Below are 20,737 nucleotides of genomic sequence, written 5' to 3' on the forward strand. Positions count from 1 at the left end.
GAGGGCCAGGCCGACTCGCCGGACCGGCGGGCTCCTGGCTGCCCAGGCCGGTGGTGGAGGCCGCGCCACCGGCCCCAAGGCCCACGCCGCACCCTCGCCTCGCTTCGCTCCGGGAGCTGCGCGCGCTCGCCCACTCTCTGCAAGCCCTGGACACCTTCCGCTTCACTCGCCTTCCATGCTTGCTCCAGAGACTTTCCGGGCAAGGGAGACCTGGGAACTTTCATCTTAAGACAACTAAGCAACACACACACACACAAAAACCTTAAACAAGAGAGAGAAAACTAAACAATCTTTGAAGAATTTCTGAAACTGTTTACAAGGAATTTTGAAAAACAGGGATGTTTAAATGATGCCGGCTCTGTTTTTCTGTAAATAAATTTGCATATTTTGTAGGACTTTTAATTGTAATGATAGAGAAAAAAAACAAGGAAAACTATTTAATGAAAGCACGATATTTATCTTTGGTAAATGACTTTAGAGCAGTTAAAAAAGACATTGCTTAAAAATCTCAGAATCAGAAAAAACACTGAATTATTTAAGAACACATATATTTTAAAGTATAACATATTTATTATAATTTATTTGCACCGTTGGGAAGACTTGCTTTGGCATTTTGCCTCGATACCCTCCTCATTGACGCCCAGTTCATCTGGAGGCCAGGGAGCTCTCGGACCTACCATTTTTTCCATTTTTTTGCTTTATAAGAACAACTATCTGGTTCCTCTCAGGCCTCCTGCCTTTCTTTCTGTCTATTTTGTTGGTTAATTATTATTTTTAAATTTTTCTTTTTCTTTCTCTTGGCTCCTCCTTTTAGGATGTCCAGATGTTGTAAAAAAAAAAAAAAAAAACAGCTGCAGTTCAGTACGACTGCTCTTTTCACACTCAACTCCCTAAAACTCCTTGTAACCTTCTGTAACTATTGGATGACGCTTTCTCCAGCTTAGCCCTAAATAAAGCACAGTTTAAAAAAAAAAAAAAGACTGTTCTTCAGTGGTCTGTGCTTGGAGTTTGGCCAGCTCGGCGGGAGCCTTTCACTCGAGGCTGGAAGTAGCTGTGTCCTCTCCAGGGAATCTGCCTGCTACCGGGGCCCTCCTCCTGAGCCCACGCTTTCTGGGCGGTGACAGAACAATAAAAGGAAGTTCTGTACCACACTAAGAAAAATCTCTCGGCTGGTGTGTGTCTCTGAAAGTCTCCATTGCAAATCTTTCCTTTTGGCTCCTGGGCAGAAATGGACACTGTTCCCAAACACCACAGGTCTCCGGTTCCTCCTGGCAGTTCACCTGAGTTGGGGCAGGGGCAGAGTGCTATGAGGAGAGGGAGGGCTATGTGTGGGAAGGAGTTAGTGGAGGAGGGACAGAACCCTAAACTTGCCACTGACCATTTTGCTCCTGGTCCTGTACCTTCTGCCTTGTTGAGTTTGCCTGCATGGAAGAAGCTGGAATCTGGAAGGTGCCCTTGGTGTCAGGGTTCTGGTAGGAGGAACTTACTGGAGCACACCTGACTCTATTATGACATAGATGCCCAACCCTGGAAAGGAAGTTTGAGAAAGCAGGTATTGTGGGGTGGAGGGCTCTGAAGAAGGACAGACACAAACCAGGACTTGGGGCGGGGAGGTGGGAGGAGGGGCAGTGCCTCCTGTGGTGAGGGCCCAGCCTTACTCCAGCCACAAACCTGCATGGGGCCTGTCCTGGGACAGATCTGCTTAGTCCTGCCCCCCACCCCTACCCCCTGCCCCTCCTGATACCCTTCAGCCTACAGCCAACTCCCCCCAGGGTCTGCATCTTCCCTCCAAGGCTGAGAACAGAGGGGCTGCCAGGTGAGGTGCTGACGGAGAAGCTGTGTGGTTTCAGACCCCCATTGGGGTCTTTGTCTGTCTGTGCTCTCCTGTGGGAGGGGGAGTGGTGGCCAGCATAGGTCAGTCCCAGCCACAGAGCAATTCCTGCACCCTGTGGTGCAGGCACTCCCCCATTTCTCCCCTGGCCTGGCCCCCATTCCATGTTCTCACTGTACCTGTGGAATGTCAGCCTGGAGGGAAAATGTCTTCATGTGTCAGGAAGCGAGGGCAGGCCATCAAGCCTTGACTTAAATATGGAAATGGTCCCAGGATGAGACCCTTGTCGTCATGGTTGTAACCCACACTGAAGTAACCCACACTTCTCCTGCCCACTCATTGCAGTGGCAACCTGCTCCGCCCCTTCTGGGGAGCCTAAGGGGAGCTGAACTTCTTGAGAAGAATTCGCTTCAAGGGACTGGATGTCACACAGGGTGCTATGGTGCTTTGCCACCAAAAGCCCGCCACTGTGGCAGAGGACACCAGCAGTAACACCCCTGCCTGTCACTCTCCACACCAGGGAGCCTCTGACCGATTTCCACACTGTTCCCAAACCTCTCCTACCTCTCTGCCCCCCACCCACTGCATACACACACACACTGTGCTCCCCAAGCTGTTGCTGTTTGCCCTTCCTGGGGCACAACCCTCCTCCCCCACTTCCATGATGAGGTGTGGCCCAGGGGCAGTGGACCCAGGCAGCTGGGCTGTGAGGTGGATCAGTTTCTCTCGCGTTCCGGGCATGGTTTATCTCCGTGACACAGGACCCAGAGGTTCTGTAACATAAATGCTCCATCTAAATGCCACATACCAAATAACTAATGTATGTAATGGATGGATAGCACATTTGGGAGGACACAATTTATTGACCTCTGGGGTGAGGGGAGTTATTGATTTCTTGAAATCTTGCTGGAAACTATCAGGTCACTTTACACACGGCTACAGGGACTTCAGGATCCTGCAACCCATCCATCATGCTCTGGTTAAGAATCCCTGGCTTGCAATTTATTCAAGAAACCCTAAGACACAACTCCTACTGACTTCTGCTTGTATTCTTCCGCTAGTATTCTACCTGCCATGTGTGATTTCTTCATAGTTTTCCTCTTTTTAAAAGATGTTCTGTTGTTATAAACTTTTGATTTGCTACACAATGGAAAAGTAGAGATACTCCTTGCATAAAGAACCTCCATGTCCCCACCACCTGCCTTCAACATGTGTCTAACTCCTGCATTGCTTTGACAAAAACTTCAGATGCCAAGTCATTTCATTGGCAGCTCCCTCAGATTCCCTGTACTGGTACATGAGGCATTGCTGTCTAAAGGGCTAACTGGTTTGTTGGGCAACTTGCCGTACCCATCCAGAAGCTCCTGGTGTGAGCAGGGACAGGGGTCTGGAGGTGTGGGGGGTAGGGGGGTGGTCTCTCCTGCCCCAGTTGCCAGCAGCACTTTCAGTGGGCTTGCCACCCTCCACCCCTCACTTTGCACTACTATCTTTTCTCTCACTTTTTTATTCCCTCCTATTCCCCTCCTTTTTGTGTGATGCTAATAGGGAAAGAATATGTTTACTGACACCTTTCATTTAATAGCCTCAGTCTCCTGGGTTTTCTGACATTTCCTATTCTGAGCTAATCCCAGCCCCTCCTACACACAGAGCATCAGCACAGCGAGACACAGACACAGCCCAGCTGACCCACCCACACGGGAGCCTCCAAGTCCTCTGCCTGTCAAGTTCTAGGCAGAAGGACTGACTGCAGCTCCTCCCTGCAGGGGGTCTGCAGGGACAGTGTTTCAGTCACATCAGGTGGAATCCGCATGAGCACTCCCCACCTGGGTAAGCTGGATAAGGGGCATCTGGGCAGTGAGCTCAGGGTCCCAGCCCTCCCAGGATGACAGCATCAGGCTCAACTGTGAATGCCGGTTGTCTAGCTCCCAAAACGGGGTCCACCCCCAGATAAAGATGGTTCGCTACCACCGATGTCCCACCTTCAATAGACTATTCCTTCCTGGCACTTTGATATTCAGTCAGTGCTGACTCACTGCCTGCATGAATGAAAGAGTTTAGGAAGGAATAAACAGCCTGCAGACACTGAGGGCAGGCTCCCAAGAGGCAGGTGCTCTGGAAGTGCCTTTAAATAACAATAGCACATTGGGAATAAGGGTCCGGCCAACAGTCCTTTTCCCCAGATGAGTATTTGCAAGTATATGTTTTTTGCTCCATAGCTTTCTCTCTCTTCTGCCCCTTTCTGTCCTCCCTTCTCCCTGCAAATCCTCCTTTGGTTACCTGCCTTCCCCTTCCCTCCATCAGGCTGGTCTCAGCACGCCAGGTGCTGGTGGCCTGGCTAGTGATGGAGGTAGAAAGCTGGATAGCCAGAACCAGCACCCCAGACCCCTCCTTGTCACCCCAACCTCTTATGCTAATCTAACTGCTCAGCTCTTCGAGGAACTTTGAGTACCCCCATCTCTGCTTTCACCCTTTGTGCAAGAAGGTGGAGACTAGTACATCAGTGTGAAAAAGCATAGATTTTCACCTCAGAATGGGATGTAGGGCCTCCCTGGTGGCGCAGCGGTTGAGCGCTGGGTTGCGAAGCTGCCCACAGCTTCTGCGGCACTGGTTCGATCCCCGGCCGCCGAGCGAGCGTCCCACATGGCGCGCAGACCTCTCCTGCCGCCCGCTGCTCCCCTCAGCAGTGTATTTCCTCGGTCTGCCTGTTCTGTTCCCCTCTCTGTCTCTGGTGAATTCTCTCACCCTCCTGCGCTTCTGACTGTACCCACAGTGCTTGTATAAATAAATAAATAAATCTTAAAAAAAAAAAAGCAACCCTAAACAAAAAAAGAATGGGATGTAAATCTCAGTTCTCTCAAATACCTTCTGTATCGCTTTGGAGATGATATTTAACCTCTCTCAGCTGCAACTTCCTTATCTCTAAAATGGGGAGAAGACATCTTCCTGAGAGTGGTGAGGAGTAAATGAGACACAGACACAGCTACACCCCACCCCAAGGATTCTCTGCGATTCTTTTAGAGTGCAGACACTCCAAATGAATTGTCCAGGCTTCCTCTGCTCTCCTTCCCTTAGTTCCATTCCACACAATTCAGGTGCCGCCAAAGCAAACTTGAACTTGACACCAGACCACTTGTATCTCTTAAGTCTGGTCAGCCTATGATTCTCCCCGATTATTCTTGCCATGGTGAGTTGCACACACCTCTGTCTCACAGTGCGCATGCCCTTTTCCAGGGACCCCAATTAGGGGAAACCCCAGTGCCCCCTCTTCTCTCTTTGCTCTTTCTTTTTCCCAAGAGCATTCCCAGCACTGATGTTGCTATTGTCTGCAGCCCTCCTCCTCCTCCTAGTTAATGTAGCCTCAGGTTGCATATTAATTTAGTTTTTGCATTAAAAAAATTGTATCCATTATTTGGAATAGATAATATATTCATGGATTTCAAAATTCAAAAAGCATAAAATAGTTTATCGTGACAAGTCTTCTTCCCACCCTGAATCCAGCCAGCCACACATCTCCCCAGAGGAGGCCAGAATAAACAAGCCTTCCAGTTCTTGTTTACCCTGGTGAGTAGATGTGGGTGCACTAGTGCAAGAAACTCAGTTATCCCAGCAAAATAAGCCAGAAAGAAAAAGAAAAATACAGGATGGTCTCATAGCAGGAATCTAGAAAACCTAAATAAGGGACCAGGAAAAAAAATAACTGTAAGAAAGAAAATATCAAAATCAACAAACAACTATGAACCAGAGACACTCTATGGGGGGGGGTAGGGAAAGGGAAACCCCCTCCTTTCAAATAAGGGGGTTGCAATAAGGGGTCAAAATAAGGGGGTTGCAATTGTATGGGGAATATAAAAATAAAATTAGAAAAGGAAACTCAGTTATCATCCTTGTTTTCAATGGGGAGACCTAAAGGCAGGATCCCATAGCTGCTGTGGGATTCCCAAGAGAGGACCCCAGGCCTGGGGATCTCAGGACCCCACTGGCTGGGTAGAGCAAGCTCAGGGCCCTTCCGGTAGCTCACTTATCTGTTGGGTTTTTCCTCTTCTTCCTCCCATCACCCACCATCCCCCTTCCTACCCCCTTCCTCTTAACCATAGAACCCTCACTTCTTTTATAAATGCCTGCTCATTTTTGTAAGTATTTCTAAGATGGAATCTGACCAGTTTTAACCTGCATCTCTCATGGGAAGTGATGGCAAACATCTTTTTACGTAACTGCTGGCCTTCTGGTTATCTGCTTTAGTGAATTTTCCTATCTGCTGCCCATTCATTGTTTTTTTTTTGTTTGTTTGTTTTTCTATTGTTGAATTTACAAGGGTTTTCAAAAAATTTCTTGTATATGAGCCCTTGGTTGCTTATATAGTGTGTGAATATTTTCTCCCATTCAGTAGGATATCTGTTTAATTCACTTTTTTTTTCCACTATGTAAAGCTTTTTATTTATTTATTTTTTTTGTGGGACCCTCGTCGGTGGCCGGGGATCGAACGGGCGCTGCCGAGGCTGCGGGCAGCCTCGCAACCCAGTGCTCAACCGCTGCGCCACCAGGCCCATGTAAAGCTTTTTAAATTGAGGTAAATTCCACTTACTTAATTTTACTTTTATTTCCCTTGCCATCGGGGTCAATGGTTATTCTCTTTAAAGTATGATGTAGTTATCATGTACGGAGTGCTTGCTCTGAGTAGACATTATATTAAGAGCTGTTTAATTGTGATCTCACCTAATTCTTCAGTAATTCTCCAATGTAGGTGTTATGGTCTCTATTTTACAGTTGAGGAAATAGGCTCAGGGAGGTGAAGTCCTTGCTGAATGCGCCAGAGTCAGGGTTCAAGTCCAAGTCTGTTTGCAAGGCTGTATTCTTAATTGTATCTCTATATTGCATCTCCCTTGTTCTAAATTCTCATGCCTTCCATTTCCCTTCCCTCCTTCTCGCATTTTCCCTCGATAGTTCCAATTATACCTTTAATAAATGACATCATCTGTGTGATTAGGTACCAGGCCTTTTCTGGCCTTCTCTCCTTGATTGCGGGGCGGGCCCTGGAGTTCGTAAAGGTGAGTGGGTGACCAATCACTACACATGTCGCTAATGAGTATATTATTCTCTGCCACCGCTTCCTGCTGGTAAGAACAGAAGGGAGAGTATGGAGGGTGGGAGCAAAAACGCACAGACCCAGATAACTTTCATTTTTCACAAGAAGAGGAAATTAAATTAAAATAAATGCGTTCTCTATTAACATTTTATGCAGCTAACTGAAGTTCAAAAACCTTTTGAGCTGTGTCAGTTCTGCTTTCGCCAGTATGCTGAACCCTGGAGAAAACTATAAGCAAATCCTTAAGATCAATACAACCTGGTTTCCCATCATTCAAAATAAAGGGGAAATTTTAACCATTCCCGAAGGTCTGGTACTCCACTGATTGAGGGATGAAGAATCCCTCATCTCTAGAGTCTCCACAAAAATCATCTTTGTCACTGCCCCCCTCTCCCTACCTCCTTTAGGGCTCAGCTCTGGTGCCAGTGGGATGGCAGGAAATCCCATGGACCTGCATGCTGTCAACTCTATCTCCCTTCTACTCTTTCCTTGCGACCCAATGAGGGGCTTCCGATACACGGTGTTGCACATGCAAGCACAGGGCAGGTTCACTATCCATTCGGGCAAATGAATAAAGGTGTCTCGGAGACCTCAGCGGATTTTTCAGCTTTAATGCACTCTCAGGGAACCAGGTCCACAGGCGCGCCAGGCAGGGAGGCTGCCATGAAAGGAGGCAGACACCAGCCAGGCAGGAGGGGGTGCTGGGAGGCAGGCAGGCAACTGATCCTCCCAACTTCCCCACGAATCTTTACACTCTTTCCCTGGTGTTCCTCCCATAGCCGTCTCTATAGCCCTGAGCCTCTAGGCTCAGGTGTGCACAATTACACACGTGTGCAAACCCATGCTCCAGGTGTCCACAATCAGGCATGCATGCCCCGCACCCATGCTCCCAAGTGCCTTCTGCATCAACTCCATCAGGACTGCAGAAGGTGACAGCCACAGAGACTAGTGGTGCAAAAAGCCTGATTAATTCCATTTACCCCACAAAAGTGACCATGCTTCACTTTCACCCTACACAGACTCGGGTGCGCCCCATGGATGGTCGATGGGAACTGGCATGGAGCCATTGGGCAGATTCAACCCTGCTGCTGCAAGCTTCTGCTTGCCACACGCCAGCCCTGCTCAGGGCCTAAATCCCACTGTTAGGTCTTTTTCTTTGGTCGGACTTGGGTCTCGATTAATTTTTTTTGAGTGAAAATTATCATTGAATGGGGAGTGTATTTTTTCCCCAGCCTGCTTACCTACCATGTATAGTAACATATCAAGTGCCACCACTGTGTGAAGGATTAGGGGTGATGTGATGGTGATGAAGACAGCCACCTTCCAGGCATAATGCCAGGTGTGCTATGGGTATTAGCTCTAATCCTGGAAGTAATTCTGCAAGGTGAGGTGCTATCATCCTACTTTACAGGTGAACAATCAGTGGCTTGGGGAAGGTAAGTAACTTGTCCAAAATCACACTGCAACAAAGTAAATAGAGACCAGGTTAAAAATCAGCTGCATTTGTCTCCCCACTTGCGGGCCCCTGACAAACAAAGGGCAACTGCAGAAACTATTGTTCCCTAAGGGGAAAAGGCAAGGAGCCCATGTTGGGAGGAGACTCTGCAGAGAGAAGGCAGGCAAGCAGGGGTTAAAGAGACCCTAAGGGAGGGGGCATGGAGGAACAGAGGGCTTTAGGCCTTCCAAAAAACTGCTAGACATCTTAGGTAGGGGAAGTTACTGGGGGAAGACATAGGCCTTGTTTAAGACAATCCACTTACCACTCAGACATGTCCTGGCTCCTTCAAAGACACCATCCTAGTTAACCTGCCCAGTAACACTGGACCCATTTTACAGAAGAGTTTAACCTAGTCAAGGCATAAGCCTAACACCTCTTCGCTGAAGCCTCCTTGCTAACTATATTTCCAAGCCTCCAACAAAGACACATAGCCTCACCACAGGACACGAGAGTGGCGTCAGGACTGTCCTGGAGAGGCTCAGACCTTGCAGATTTCCTTTCCTGCACAGCAAGCAGCAGAGTAGAATCTCAAGATTCCGCTCAGCTCCTGTGTGCCTGGAGCGCTCTGCTAAGTGCTGGGTGGGGCAGTGGGAAGAGCAGTGCAGAGGGAGGGGCCGTGAGTGACATCGGCCTGGCTCCGAGGACCAGAGTGAGAACACTCCCTGAATGAGAAAGCTCAGCAATATTTACCCACCTCCTTGTTCTGCTCTTGACTCTGGGCAGAAGACACTTGCTGCCTTGCCCTGAGTGCTGTGTTACCTTAAGAGGACTTTGGGCTCAACGCTTACCCTTTGATCAACAGAAATGATAACGTGAGAGCGTTCTGTGTCTTCAGCACTGAACTCAATACCTGGCACCTAGTAGGTACGCAAGTAGCTGAACGAACGAGAGGAGGCATGGAGTGGGAAGCATGGCCCCTCTGACGGCCCCTATGCCTGGTGCCCTCTTAGCAAGCACCTCTGCCCCACTTTGCGCCAACTCTGAGCAGCAGGGATCAGAAGCAAGCTGGTGACTCTTGTCTCTTCTCAGTACCTCGGGAACTCCTGGGATGACCAGCATTTGGGTCAGGGTCCCTGCGGGACCTTCAAGGGTGACTTAGGGACACACATTTTCATGTTACTCTACATTTCTGATCATTCATATTCTCCCTGCCCTTAGTTCAGGCAGGGTCCGGACCATTCATTCCATGAGGCTCTAGTTTAAACTGAGATTTTCTAAAGTCCCGCCATCAGAGTGGGGGACATGTCACTGGGCTCTGCCCATACCCTTTCATGTTGCTGGGCAGATGTGGCTCCTTTGCTAGCTGAAGACTCTGAGGACAAAAAGTGAATTGTCTCCTTTTCCAACCTCTCCTAAGCACTGGACAAAGAAGGCGGTCATAATGCAGCAGAAGACTAAGGATTTAACTAAAACATGACAAATCATCAACGGGTGCTGAAGCTAGTGGATAAAATGTAGATGAGAAACAATATTCACATAGTCCCAAAGTATCCCACCCAATGGGCAATATTTACTAAATTATGAAGTTTGTAATTTGACAACAGAGGAAGCCAGCAGACAGCACCTCAACCAGGTGATCAACGCTAACATCACCTGGAAATGGCTCTCCTGGCTGCTGGTACGATGCACTCACAAGAACACAGCATCACTTATTCTTGCTGAAAATGCATAACCTCAAATGAAACAGAAGAAAATATCAGAAAAAGCTCAAATTGGGGAACACTTTACCAAAGAAGTGGTTTGAACTCACATAAAGAGATATAAGTAAATGCAACTTGTGATCATAGATTGGATCCTGGGCCGAATGATTTTCCTTTTGTTAGACAGGATAGCTGAGGAAAGGAAACTTAAAAATGGAATGCTAATAAGGAAATTTGGCAAAATTTCAACAGGGTCTGCACAGTTTAGATAATGGCACTGGATTAAATGTTAATTTCCTGATTTTGATCATTGTACTAAGATTATGTAAGAGAATGTCCTTGATTTTAGGAAATACATACTGAACTATTTAGGGAAAGAAGAGTAATATCTCTGCAATTACTCTCAAATATTGCAAAAAAAAAAGTAATGTGTGTCTATATGTGTGAGAAAGAATGACTGATAAGCAAATGAGTTAAAATGCTAACTTTTGGGAAATAGGTTGGAGGGGTATGTAGGAATTCTATGTATTATTTCTAAAACTTCTCTGTTGGTCTGATTTCAAAATAAAATAAATGAGGCCAGTTTGAACATTAGCTGGGTCTGCCTGGGGAGCTGTCAACCACTTGGACTGGACAAGGCAGGGACCAATTACCCCGTCCTCCCCACCTTCATCCCCAGCCAAGCACAGGGTAACATGAAAGGAGACCCCCAAGCCCGGACACAAGAAGTGGGCGTCGTGAGTTCCACCTGCAGCCCATTAAGGAAATGCTATCTGCTCAGGCCCCAAAGTGACTGGGGGTGCCTGTTCCCACTCTCATCCCTGGGAGTGGTCAGACTAGTGAGACAAGAAACAGTATCACCTTCAGTTCTGAGGAGAGAAGAGACAGATGTGCAATATTCAAGGTGGGTGTGGAGGCTGAGATGAGGACGAGCAGCAGGAACAGCAGCCGCCACCCACAGGAACCTCTGAGGGAAGTGGTTGGCTGTGTGGACCACAGCTCAGGGTTCCCCATCCTGGAACAGCTCTTGACTCTGTCTGCTCCTCATGGTCCCCAAGGCTGGGGTCCGGAGAATCTGGACCATTGGGGCAGAGGTGGCTCAAGGTGAGGTGATGGCTCTGCCACAGTCACAACTCTCAGGAAGGCAGCTAAAGGACATCCTGAAACTGGGGTGAGTGTGACAGTGGGTGCCCCACTGGAGCCATGTTGGAGATGGAGCAAGGCCTGAGGTGTTGGTATGCAGCAGCAAGTAGCAATGGTGGAGGCCGGCAGGCCGAGTTGTGCCTGGCTGTCATGGAATCCCCAGTTCTCATGCTTCTGAGGGGCCCGCTGGCCCTCGCCAGCCTTCCAACCAATAACAGCACCTGATTGTACAACATGCTTTGCAGCTGTTTCCCAGCGGGTACATCCTTTCAGGTGCTCCCGTGCCCCCTAGACCGCGAGCAGGGCGGGGCAGGTGTGCTTGTGTGCCAATAGAAGCACTGAGATTGACTGGTGACAGGACTCACCCGATGCCACACAGCTATAGTGGCAGAGCAAGGACTTGAACCTAAGCCTCTGATGGAGCAATGGGTAAACTGCACTGTTGCTGGTTATTGCTGTCTATGCAGGTCTCTTTCCCAGGGATCTTGCTGAGCCTCCAAGTTCAAACACCTGCCGGAGCACTCAAGGCTGTGCCTGAGCTCACTCACCTTGGGCGTCCCTGGCTCCAGGCCTTGGACACATTGCTCCTCTGCCTGGAGCACCCGCCTTGCCTGTCTTTCTGCAACTTTCCCATCTTCTGGGAAAACTGAGATTGAAGTTTCCCTCCTGGGGGCTGCTGGCCGGCCCCTGTGACTGCACCGACCTCTGGGAAGTCTAAGGGCAGCTCACACATTTCGTTTGCTGCCGGGGCCCAGGCATGGTGTTGCGGCACTTGGCTTAGCACATCACAAACAGTCCAAAGTGCTTTGGGAATACCAGTGATTCCTGAAGTTTTTGGGTTATAGAGTCCTTTCAGAATCTAATGAAAGCTATGGTTCCTCTGATCCAGGTGAATATCCAGGTGAGGAGCTAAGAGACAGGAGAGAGGGCTGGGGGCGGGGCAGCTCTCTGTGCAGACTGAATTTTGGGAGGGATTTCACACCATGCAATTTTCCTTTCTGATAGAGCCCTGGTCTTACTCTCCCCACCCCCCCAGAGAGGACAGGGCAGAGGGCCGTTGGGGCCCCTGCTCAAAGGCTCTTCCTGGCCCAGCTGAGGTGCAGGAACTGCCCAGTGGCCAGGCCCTCCCCTGCTGAGGTGCACAGGCGACCCCTCCCACGGAGCGAAAAGCAAGCCAAGAGTTGGGGAGACATTCTGCGGGGGGCGCTGCTCCAAGCCCCTTCTTAGACTCACTGCTGCTCCACTTTTTGTTCCTTCAATGCAGTAAATCTCCTTCTATTATTCTCCAAGTTGATATAGTAAGCTGTGTCACTCTGAGAAGAAATACATAATGGTATATTAGAGGAATCATGGATCTCCTCATTCATGCTTAGAAAAAATTTATTACAATGTAAGAAAGTCTGAATAGCATGAATTTATTATAATGATTTAACACTTCTGCACTTGAGTTAAAAATGCCCCTCCATAAATAACTGTCCCTGCAAAACATAGCAAATTTACACAGTTTACCGTTTCCCAATGTTATATAAATCCAACAAGCTTAAATCAACTCCAGCTGGAAGAGGAATGCTGCGAACGGACTGTGAAGTTCATCTTGTCTCGATTGGCAGCCATAAGAAGCTGGAGTCAGCCTTCCCTGTCCGTGGCCCCTTCACATCAGCCCTGGTCAGAACCACCTCAGAACTTAACAGGGAAAAGGACAAAGACAGGAACCACTTCGTACCTGCAAGTGGCTGAAGGACAGTGGGCCTGGGCACTGGGGCTGTGGTGAGGACCTGGGCCATGACCTGTGTGGCGGTGCCTATGAGGTACGAGCCAAGGCTGTCCCGAGGGGGCCGTGGAGGGGCGGGGCAGAGAGGTCAGTGCCTGTGCCCTGATGGGATCTCAAAGGAGGCCTGGCTTTCTTTCAAATACCTCTTTTCCTTTCTCTCAAGTGCCAACACTGCTCTACTCCAGCTCTACCGAACACTCTACGTAGCCCTACTTGCGTGAACACTTTGTCCTTGTCTTTCCTCTGGGCCATGTACCAGGGCTTGATCAGTGTTCCAGGCACTGAACATATAGGGTAGCAATTATCACCTCCACTTTTACAATCTTACGTTACCATATCTGAACGTTAGAGGTTATATGTCACTTACCTAAATGTACATACAGCACACAAGAGGTGAGGATGGGTTGGTTCTAAGGTCAATCTATATCTGGCCACTTGACATTCTGACAGGAAAGACAAAACAGTATACAAAACAATGCAGCATAGTCTGAGCGACTTATGATGGAAGGCCTATGAAGCATTGTTGGAGCCAAGAGAACAGAGTCTGTAAGAATCCCTGGGGGGCTGGGGGTGGGGCAGGGGGTGTTGTCAGGAAGATGGGGAAGCAGTGACAACTGAGCTGGATCTGGAATTCATCCAAAAGAAAAGGGCCTGGAAAAGTCACAGAGGTCTAATACGATGGCACACAGGCCCAGCTGAGGGTCTGGTGCACAGTAAGTACTCACTGTTTGACGTTTTCCTGGCGCCCACTGGAGGCCACTCCACATGCCCACATTCCACATTCCTCTCCCCGCACAGGCTCCGGGTCTCCATCCTTTCATGGCTAGCTCCGTCACTCCACCAGGTCACAGCCACACAATGATTTGATTTTGCGCTGCATCTCACTTTCTTCTGGTTCATGCCTTTTCTCTCTCCTTTGTTCAGTCACAGCATTTCCCAATGTTTACTCCTCCAAGAGCTCCTCTGTTGATACCCATGTGCACCCCCATTGGGAAACAACTTGTTTACCCAAGTGCATTTATCCACCCTTTTTTTCTGTTTTTATTTTTTTTTAATTTTTTGTTTTTATTTTATTAATTTTATTTTTATATTCCCCATACAATTGCAACCACCTGATTTTGACCCCAATCACTCCTTTCCCTGCCCCACCCCCAAAGTGTGTCTCTGGTTCATAGTTGTTTGTTGATTTTGATTTTTTTCTTTCTTATAGTTATTCTTTTTCCTGGTCCCTTATTTAGGTTTTCTAGATTCCTGTTATGAGTGAGACCATCCGGTATTTTTCTTTTTCTTTCTGGCTTATTTCGCTGAGCATGATCCCTTCCAGCTCCATCCATGTTGCTGCAAATTGCATGAGTTTATCTTTTTTTGACTGCTGAGTAATATTCCATGGTGTATATGTACCACATCTTCTTGATCCAGTCATCTATTTTTGGGTATTTGGATTGTTTCCAAAGCTTAGCTATTGTAAATAGTGCTGCTATAAACATAGGGGTGCAGGTGCTCCTTGGAATTAATGTTTCTGTGTCCTTTGGGTAAATACCTAGGAGTGGAATTGCTGGATCATATGGAAGCTCTATCTTTAGTAGGTTGAGGAATCTCCACACAGCTTTCCACAGTGGTTGGACCAGTTTGCACTCCCACCAACAGTGCAGGAGAGTTCCTGTCTCTCCACATCCTCGCCAACATTTGTTGTTGCTAGTTTTTTTTAATATGTGCCATTCTCACTGGTGTAAGATGGTATCTCATGGTAGTTTTGATTTGCATTTCCCTGATTGCAAGTGACGTTGAACATTTTTTCACATGCCTGGTGGCCATTTGTATTTCCTCTTTGGAGAAGTTTCTTTTTAGCTCTTCTGCCCATTTTTTGACTGGATTATTTTCTTTGTTTTTGTTGAGTCTCATCAGCTCTTTATAGAATTTTGTGATCAGTTCTTTATCATTAGTGTTGAGTGCAAAAATTTTCTCCCAGTCGGTATCCACCCATTTTTATTAAGCACAGATGTATGTGTTGTGCATATAAATATGGGAATTCTGCCACCTTTTAAAAGGGTTGCTCTGTGGATTAAAAGAAATAAGGTATCTGGATCTTGCCTAATGCTTAGTAGGCACTCAATAGACGAGTTTCCTTCCCTTCCTTATCCCATTCCCTCAAATAGTCTGACACTACTGCTAGGTAGACAGTTCTAAACAAGTCATTCCAAAATAGTCTATGGTTTTTCATTTCTTGAACAGTAGAACCCCATTGCCTGACATTCACTATTCATCACAAATTGGACCCAACACACTTCTCTCAGCTTATTTCCACATCTTCTCTTCTAGAGCCTCACCTACTAGTCACGACCCCATCCTTTCAAAACACATCTGTGCTCTCTTATCAATAAACTCAGGCTCTGCCACTCCGTCTTAGATGCTCTTTCAAACCCTCTTCCTTTCTCTCCTCCCATGAAGCCTAAGTAAACTTAGCCTAGCAATTTGCTTTTCTGAAACCATTACATTTATGGCGTCTCACCAGTCACTGGAAAATTTACTGTGATGATTCTTATTTCAATTATTATTAAAAATTTTTAAGTATGCAGCTTCGTCTTTTGTTTAGTATGTAAGCTTACTGAGGAATAAATGGTGCTACAGAGAGTCCTTAGCAGTGGGGCACCCTGCACGTGTCAGATAATACACCTAGATCCTTCACATACAGTATCTCATTGAATTTCACCCGCATGACCATCCTATGAGAAATGCATTCCCATTTTATAGATTAAGAAACTTCAGTGTGGTCAGTGTGGTTTTGCTTAAGATCATGCAGCTAGCAAGCAGTATAACTGAGATCTAACAAAGGTCTATTTGCTTCCATAGCTCAAGTTGTTAACTGCTTCCCTAGGTCAATGACACTTTTATGCACTGCTGGACACCCAAGGGATGCACTCAGCTGGCCAAGAGCTGGACAAGAGCATGCCCTTAGGCTTTGACAAACCTTGGGCTTTGACAGGTCACAGAAAAGGGATTTGGCTGTCCCTTTGGCAACATATGATTTAATTCATTCCTACTAAACTCCAGGTACCAGTGCCTTCTGGTTTTACTAGTGTATCTACCATTTCCTTCCTCCTTAGCGCCAATAAGCATCACCCTCATTTTGGCCACTGTCTTTTCAGAAGAGCTCTTAACTAGGGCTATAACAGTCTTCATTATGAAGTTAGTTATGAAGCCTGAGAGGTTAGATAATCCCTTTTCTGCATGAAATGGAGCCTAGTGCCTCAGGCACAACATGCTGGAACAGCGACTCTGAGAAACTGGTTGCTTATTTATGAAACTGGTTCTCTAGTCAGGTCATTCTTCCTCTGTGAACTCTCACCCCACTCATTGCTAGCTATGTTCTTTGACTCAAAGATAACCTTATGGCAACTGGGACAAACTTTACGTACCTCATTTTTAGCTTGGGATCAACTAGATGATTCTGCCCTTGCCACCTCTGCCTCTGAGAGGCATCTGCAGATTTTGCTTAGGTCCTGACTGACTTGGGACCAGGGGACCATAGGGTCTCTGGCTGTCTTGGTTGCATCCACAGGTGTGATGGGCATTTCAGGCACTCAAGCCCTCACCTACATTCTCCCAACACTAAAGTCAACCAGGCATACCATTTTTTCATCTTTCAAAGTGCTGTGGTATTTCTTCCTGGTTGAGCAGTTTTGAGGACGGACACATGGAAGGAACTCAGAAGGTTAAACCTTTCACTTCAGCCTTCACACAACCTAGAGGAGGGTTGGTGTCCAGGTGAGCGGGAGTTAGCCAGGAAAAACTATTAGGATGTGACAAACCATATCCTTTCTTTCAGTTGACCACAAGCTCCGCTGATTTAACAGGTACTGAGGAAAATAGTAGTTTGATAACCCTCAGCTTTTGGTTATTATTTCAAGTTATTCCCAATTGATCAGATGACAGATGCTCAAAGGACAATTCAATATCAAAACCACGTGGGGAAGATAGCCATAGACATAATTTATTAACTTAAAATCTCGCACATATATAAACAGTTGCCCACATTAAAAGTAGCGCAAACAGGTGAGGATAAAGTGTCAGCTGGGAGGAGTCTGTTGTAGCCTCCATCTCCCTAGTGACTGCAGACTGTATCTGGCTCTGCTCCTTTAAGCCTGGCCCTTTCCAGATTCTCTTATCAGTAAATCTTTCCAATGAACCATGGTCTTGGCGGGGCTCAGAGAAAACAATGGCTCTGAAGAAGGACAGAGTCCCTTGGGGTGCTCCAGGAAAGTTCCCACCATGGAGGTCAGGTTGAGATAAACACAAATGTGCCTCCTGGAAGGGCAACTGTCAGCAAAAGCTTTTCCTTGATTAACCTTGGTTTTCTAAATCAAGCACTTTGGACCTACTTAGGAGCTTCAGTGGACATACTTTATCATTTTCCATTTTGCGAACACTGATTTTTCTCTCTCACAGAATGGTGTGTAGCAGGATAGGTGATGTTATGGCCTCATCCCCATTTTGTGTCCAGTCTAGCTTTAGGAAAGCAGCCACTATTGAGCAAACTTCACAGAGGGAAAGGCAAATTCTTTTGTGCCTCTCTTTTTATTAGTGGCTTAGTTTGCAATTAGGTTAAGCCTCCAGGCTCTACAATAGCCTCAACGCTCTACAAGAACCTTTTCATTCATATATATATATATATATATATCCCAAGTATGACACAGATTAAAATTTCAATATATACTGTTCAATTCATAATGAAGGTGTTAGAATGAACATAGATTCATAGCCAACTGTCCTGACACCCACAGGATAGAGAAAAGAAACTAGTGAGGCAATGTGGTAAGTAAAAAATATGTTGATTGGCGTTCTGTTGAAAATTCATCTTTGTTCTTTCAAATTGCTTATTTAGGGGGAGTTAAAGAAGCAATTAAACTCTCTGCTATGGCATGTGATTCCACAAGAGCCTTTAGTTTAGATACTGCTTATGATTCCTCAAAAGGCAAACAAGCTTCTTGAAGAAATCATAATCTGTTTCTTGGTCCTTCCAGCATCCTCTTACTCTGGAGAGCAGTTAGGACACTGGCATTCAGTTATGTTATGGACAGTTATGGATGATTGAAGGAAGTTGCATGGACTTAAAGTGGTTATGACACAGGAGGCAAGGGAAAGATAGCTCTGAAACCTAACTTTGAGAAATTGTTGAGGGCTTTTAGTTTGCTTGCACCTATTTTTGTTACACCAAAGAAAGTCTTATTTTCCAAAGGCTTTCTGAAATGAGGTGAAAATAATTTAGTTACTCTCACAGGGGTGAACTTGAAAAGGCTATTATAATCTGCAACAGTGTTCAACTTTTTAAGTGAATAACCACAACTGGTTAGTCGTATCCTTACAATTATTTCAGATGAATACGGTATTGGTAGGGCCCATTCTTCTCTCTTAAAAGAACGAAAAGACCCAAGAGAAATACTGGGAGAAGACAGGGCCCCGGACTGACAGAGACAATGAGACTTAGATCTGTCCAGACAAGGAAGTTGCTCAGTAAGGTGCTTGTAAGCTGAAATAATCTAGTTTTGATACAGAATTCAGGGCAGCCATGCAGGTTTACTAGGTACAGGCTGCTCTGGGTGGTCTGACCGTGCCTCCCAATACTGAATGACAAAAAGTCCCAGTCCCAGTTCAAGTCTGAGGTTGGTAAAAGAGAAAAAAGCAACACCTGCCATATCAAAGTCATCAAGATGTATCTGGAGACACATCTTCCCCTCACTTTCAATAGCTGGAAAGTTTGAAACTCACTAGTTCAAGTAGGCTCATCGTACTCTCCATCAGCTTGAGGGGTCACTAGAGTCCACTGTAAACTGAAGAACCCATTTCCAGAGCTCAGCTGACTAGGAGAACAGAGAAAGAATAGGGTCTCAATTGTATTTCTTCCACGGCTTTCTTGGGGTCACAGTGAAGCCCAGTGGGAAAGAAGGGAAACTGGTGGGAGGTGGAGCAAAAGCAAGTAGAGATAGTTCTTTGGAGCACTGGGATGGTGGCCCTGAGCAGAGCACATTCAAGGCCTGGCCAAGCCAGCACAGCCTCATGGAGTGAGAGGGAGGGGCCAGGAAAAACTGTCAGGTTGCAGCAGCTGGATACTACTCTCTCTCTAGTGGCATCTGCCCTGGATACGGGCATGGGAAGTTCGAAGGGTGAATAAAACACCCATGGGGGTCGATAAAAAACATCAAGAGATGCCCCCTATTTATCTTGGGAAGTGGAAGAATGGTAGGAAAAGTATTGCAAGCTGTGCCTCCATTGGATTTCCTGAGGGCAGACATTCAGTAGTGTTACGTAATGCCAGTTCTGAGGGCTGGCTGGGTCCCTCTGCCAGCTCACAGAGCCCTTTAGGTCGGATGATGGACAGCTGATGACTACTGACTCTGACTCAAGATTGGCCCTCAGTGTTTTTGTGATGGTAGGGGCACTAACTCTAATTTCAGAATTAAGTGACTACACTTAGAGAGAGGTAGGTGGTGTGAGAACAGGGTGGAGATGTAAAAGGGCCTGTCTTCCTGAAATTACTTTTGTTATAAAAGGGCTATGTTTAAATGAGAGAAATCTTTTAGTAGAAAGCTTTTCCTTATGCACAAAAGAGAACCGACCTTTTCCAGCAAAATACTGAGAAGGAAACACTTTTGAAATGAGGGAGAATGTAAATGGGCCTCTGCCTTGCAGAAAAAGTCCTATATTAGTTTTCTACTCTCTACTGGGCATAGAAAAAGATTGTGCCCTCAGCTCCCCCCACCCCCCTTAATGTGCTATCTACTGATTGGTCTGATCAAAAACACCCTGGGTTGTTAGAATGATTTACATATTCAATATCTAATAGGATGCTAGTGAGACAGGTCCTGTGAAAGGAGAGACACTATTACTTTGCAATCAAATAATTTAAAATCCTGGATCAGTATATAAAAAAATCCATGCATTTCTGATGGAAGTTTTGCAGCATATACTTCAGTGTCAAATGAAAAAGATATCCTCCAGAATTTGATTCTCCTCCAGGTCTTCAGGGGTCTTGCTTATCCCCATCTTGTTCCAGGTTGATTTTAGAGATCTGGATTGGCAAATACCATGATTCCAGGCCCCGGCCTGTCTGGAGGGATGGGTCTGAGATTTGAGAGCAGATTTTGGGCTCAGAGATTGAACGAAATCCAACAGAGATGTCTCATACCTGTAACACACACAACCCAGACAGAAAATGATCAGACTAGTGGGACATTAAAATCCAAGAGGTCCATCCAGGGCAGACAGGTTGTTGCAGGCAAGTGTCAGATCAGAGAACACATCATGTATCAAGAGGGATTTCTAGGGGAACTGTGGGAGGTAAACACCAGAGGCCCCTGCTGTCTATATGTTCATCTTTCTGTAAGTAACATTCTCCTCTAACCTGGAAGAGAGACTATGGAGTGGGCAAAAAATCATGATAATAATATTAGTATCAAACATTTATTACAGGCTTACTGTCAGGCACTGATCCTATGCTTCATATATATTTAGGTACTGTGCTAGTCTCATCCCCATTATATACACGAGGATACAGATTCAGCTAACATTAACTCATGACATGGTAAAGTCAGGCTTTGCACCCAAGTATCTTGTTGCCAGTATTTTTATTCAGAATGCTAAAGCTACTTTCCAAAGTATACAACCAGAGAGACTTGGTTTTAGAGCCTACCATTTGCAAGCTATGTGATATTGGGAAAGTTCTTTAATGTCTCAGTTCAGTATCTCATGCACAAGGGGCTAACAGAATTTCTGT

General features: G+C 46.4%; 1 protein-coding gene across 2 annotated transcripts in view; it reads right to left on the bottom strand.

Annotated features, from left to right (window-relative positions):
* Window positions 1-14,211: 14,211 nt before the first annotated feature.
* KIAA1328 (KIAA1328 ortholog) overlaps window positions 14,212-20,737 on the bottom strand; it is a 264,073-nt gene continuing 257,547 nt past the window's right edge. Inside the window, exon 8 of one of the 2 annotated variants that reach the window (XM_054694085.1) lies at window positions 14,212-20,149. In XM_054694085.1, the coding sequence (XP_054550060.1) occupies window positions 19,939-20,149 (211 nt within the window). In that variant the 3' untranslated portion in view covers window positions 14,212-19,938. The remainder of the gene's footprint in view (window positions 20,150-20,737) is intronic. The other variant, XM_037508638.2, reaches the window with a different exon arrangement.

The sequence above is a fragment of the Talpa occidentalis genome, unplaced genomic scaffold (genome assembly GCF_014898055.3).
Source record: "Talpa occidentalis isolate TD23 unplaced genomic scaffold, MPIMG_talOcc4v2.1 talOcc4.13, whole genome shotgun sequence".
Classification (NCBI taxonomy): Eukaryota; Metazoa; Chordata; class Mammalia; order Eulipotyphla; family Talpidae; genus Talpa; species Talpa occidentalis.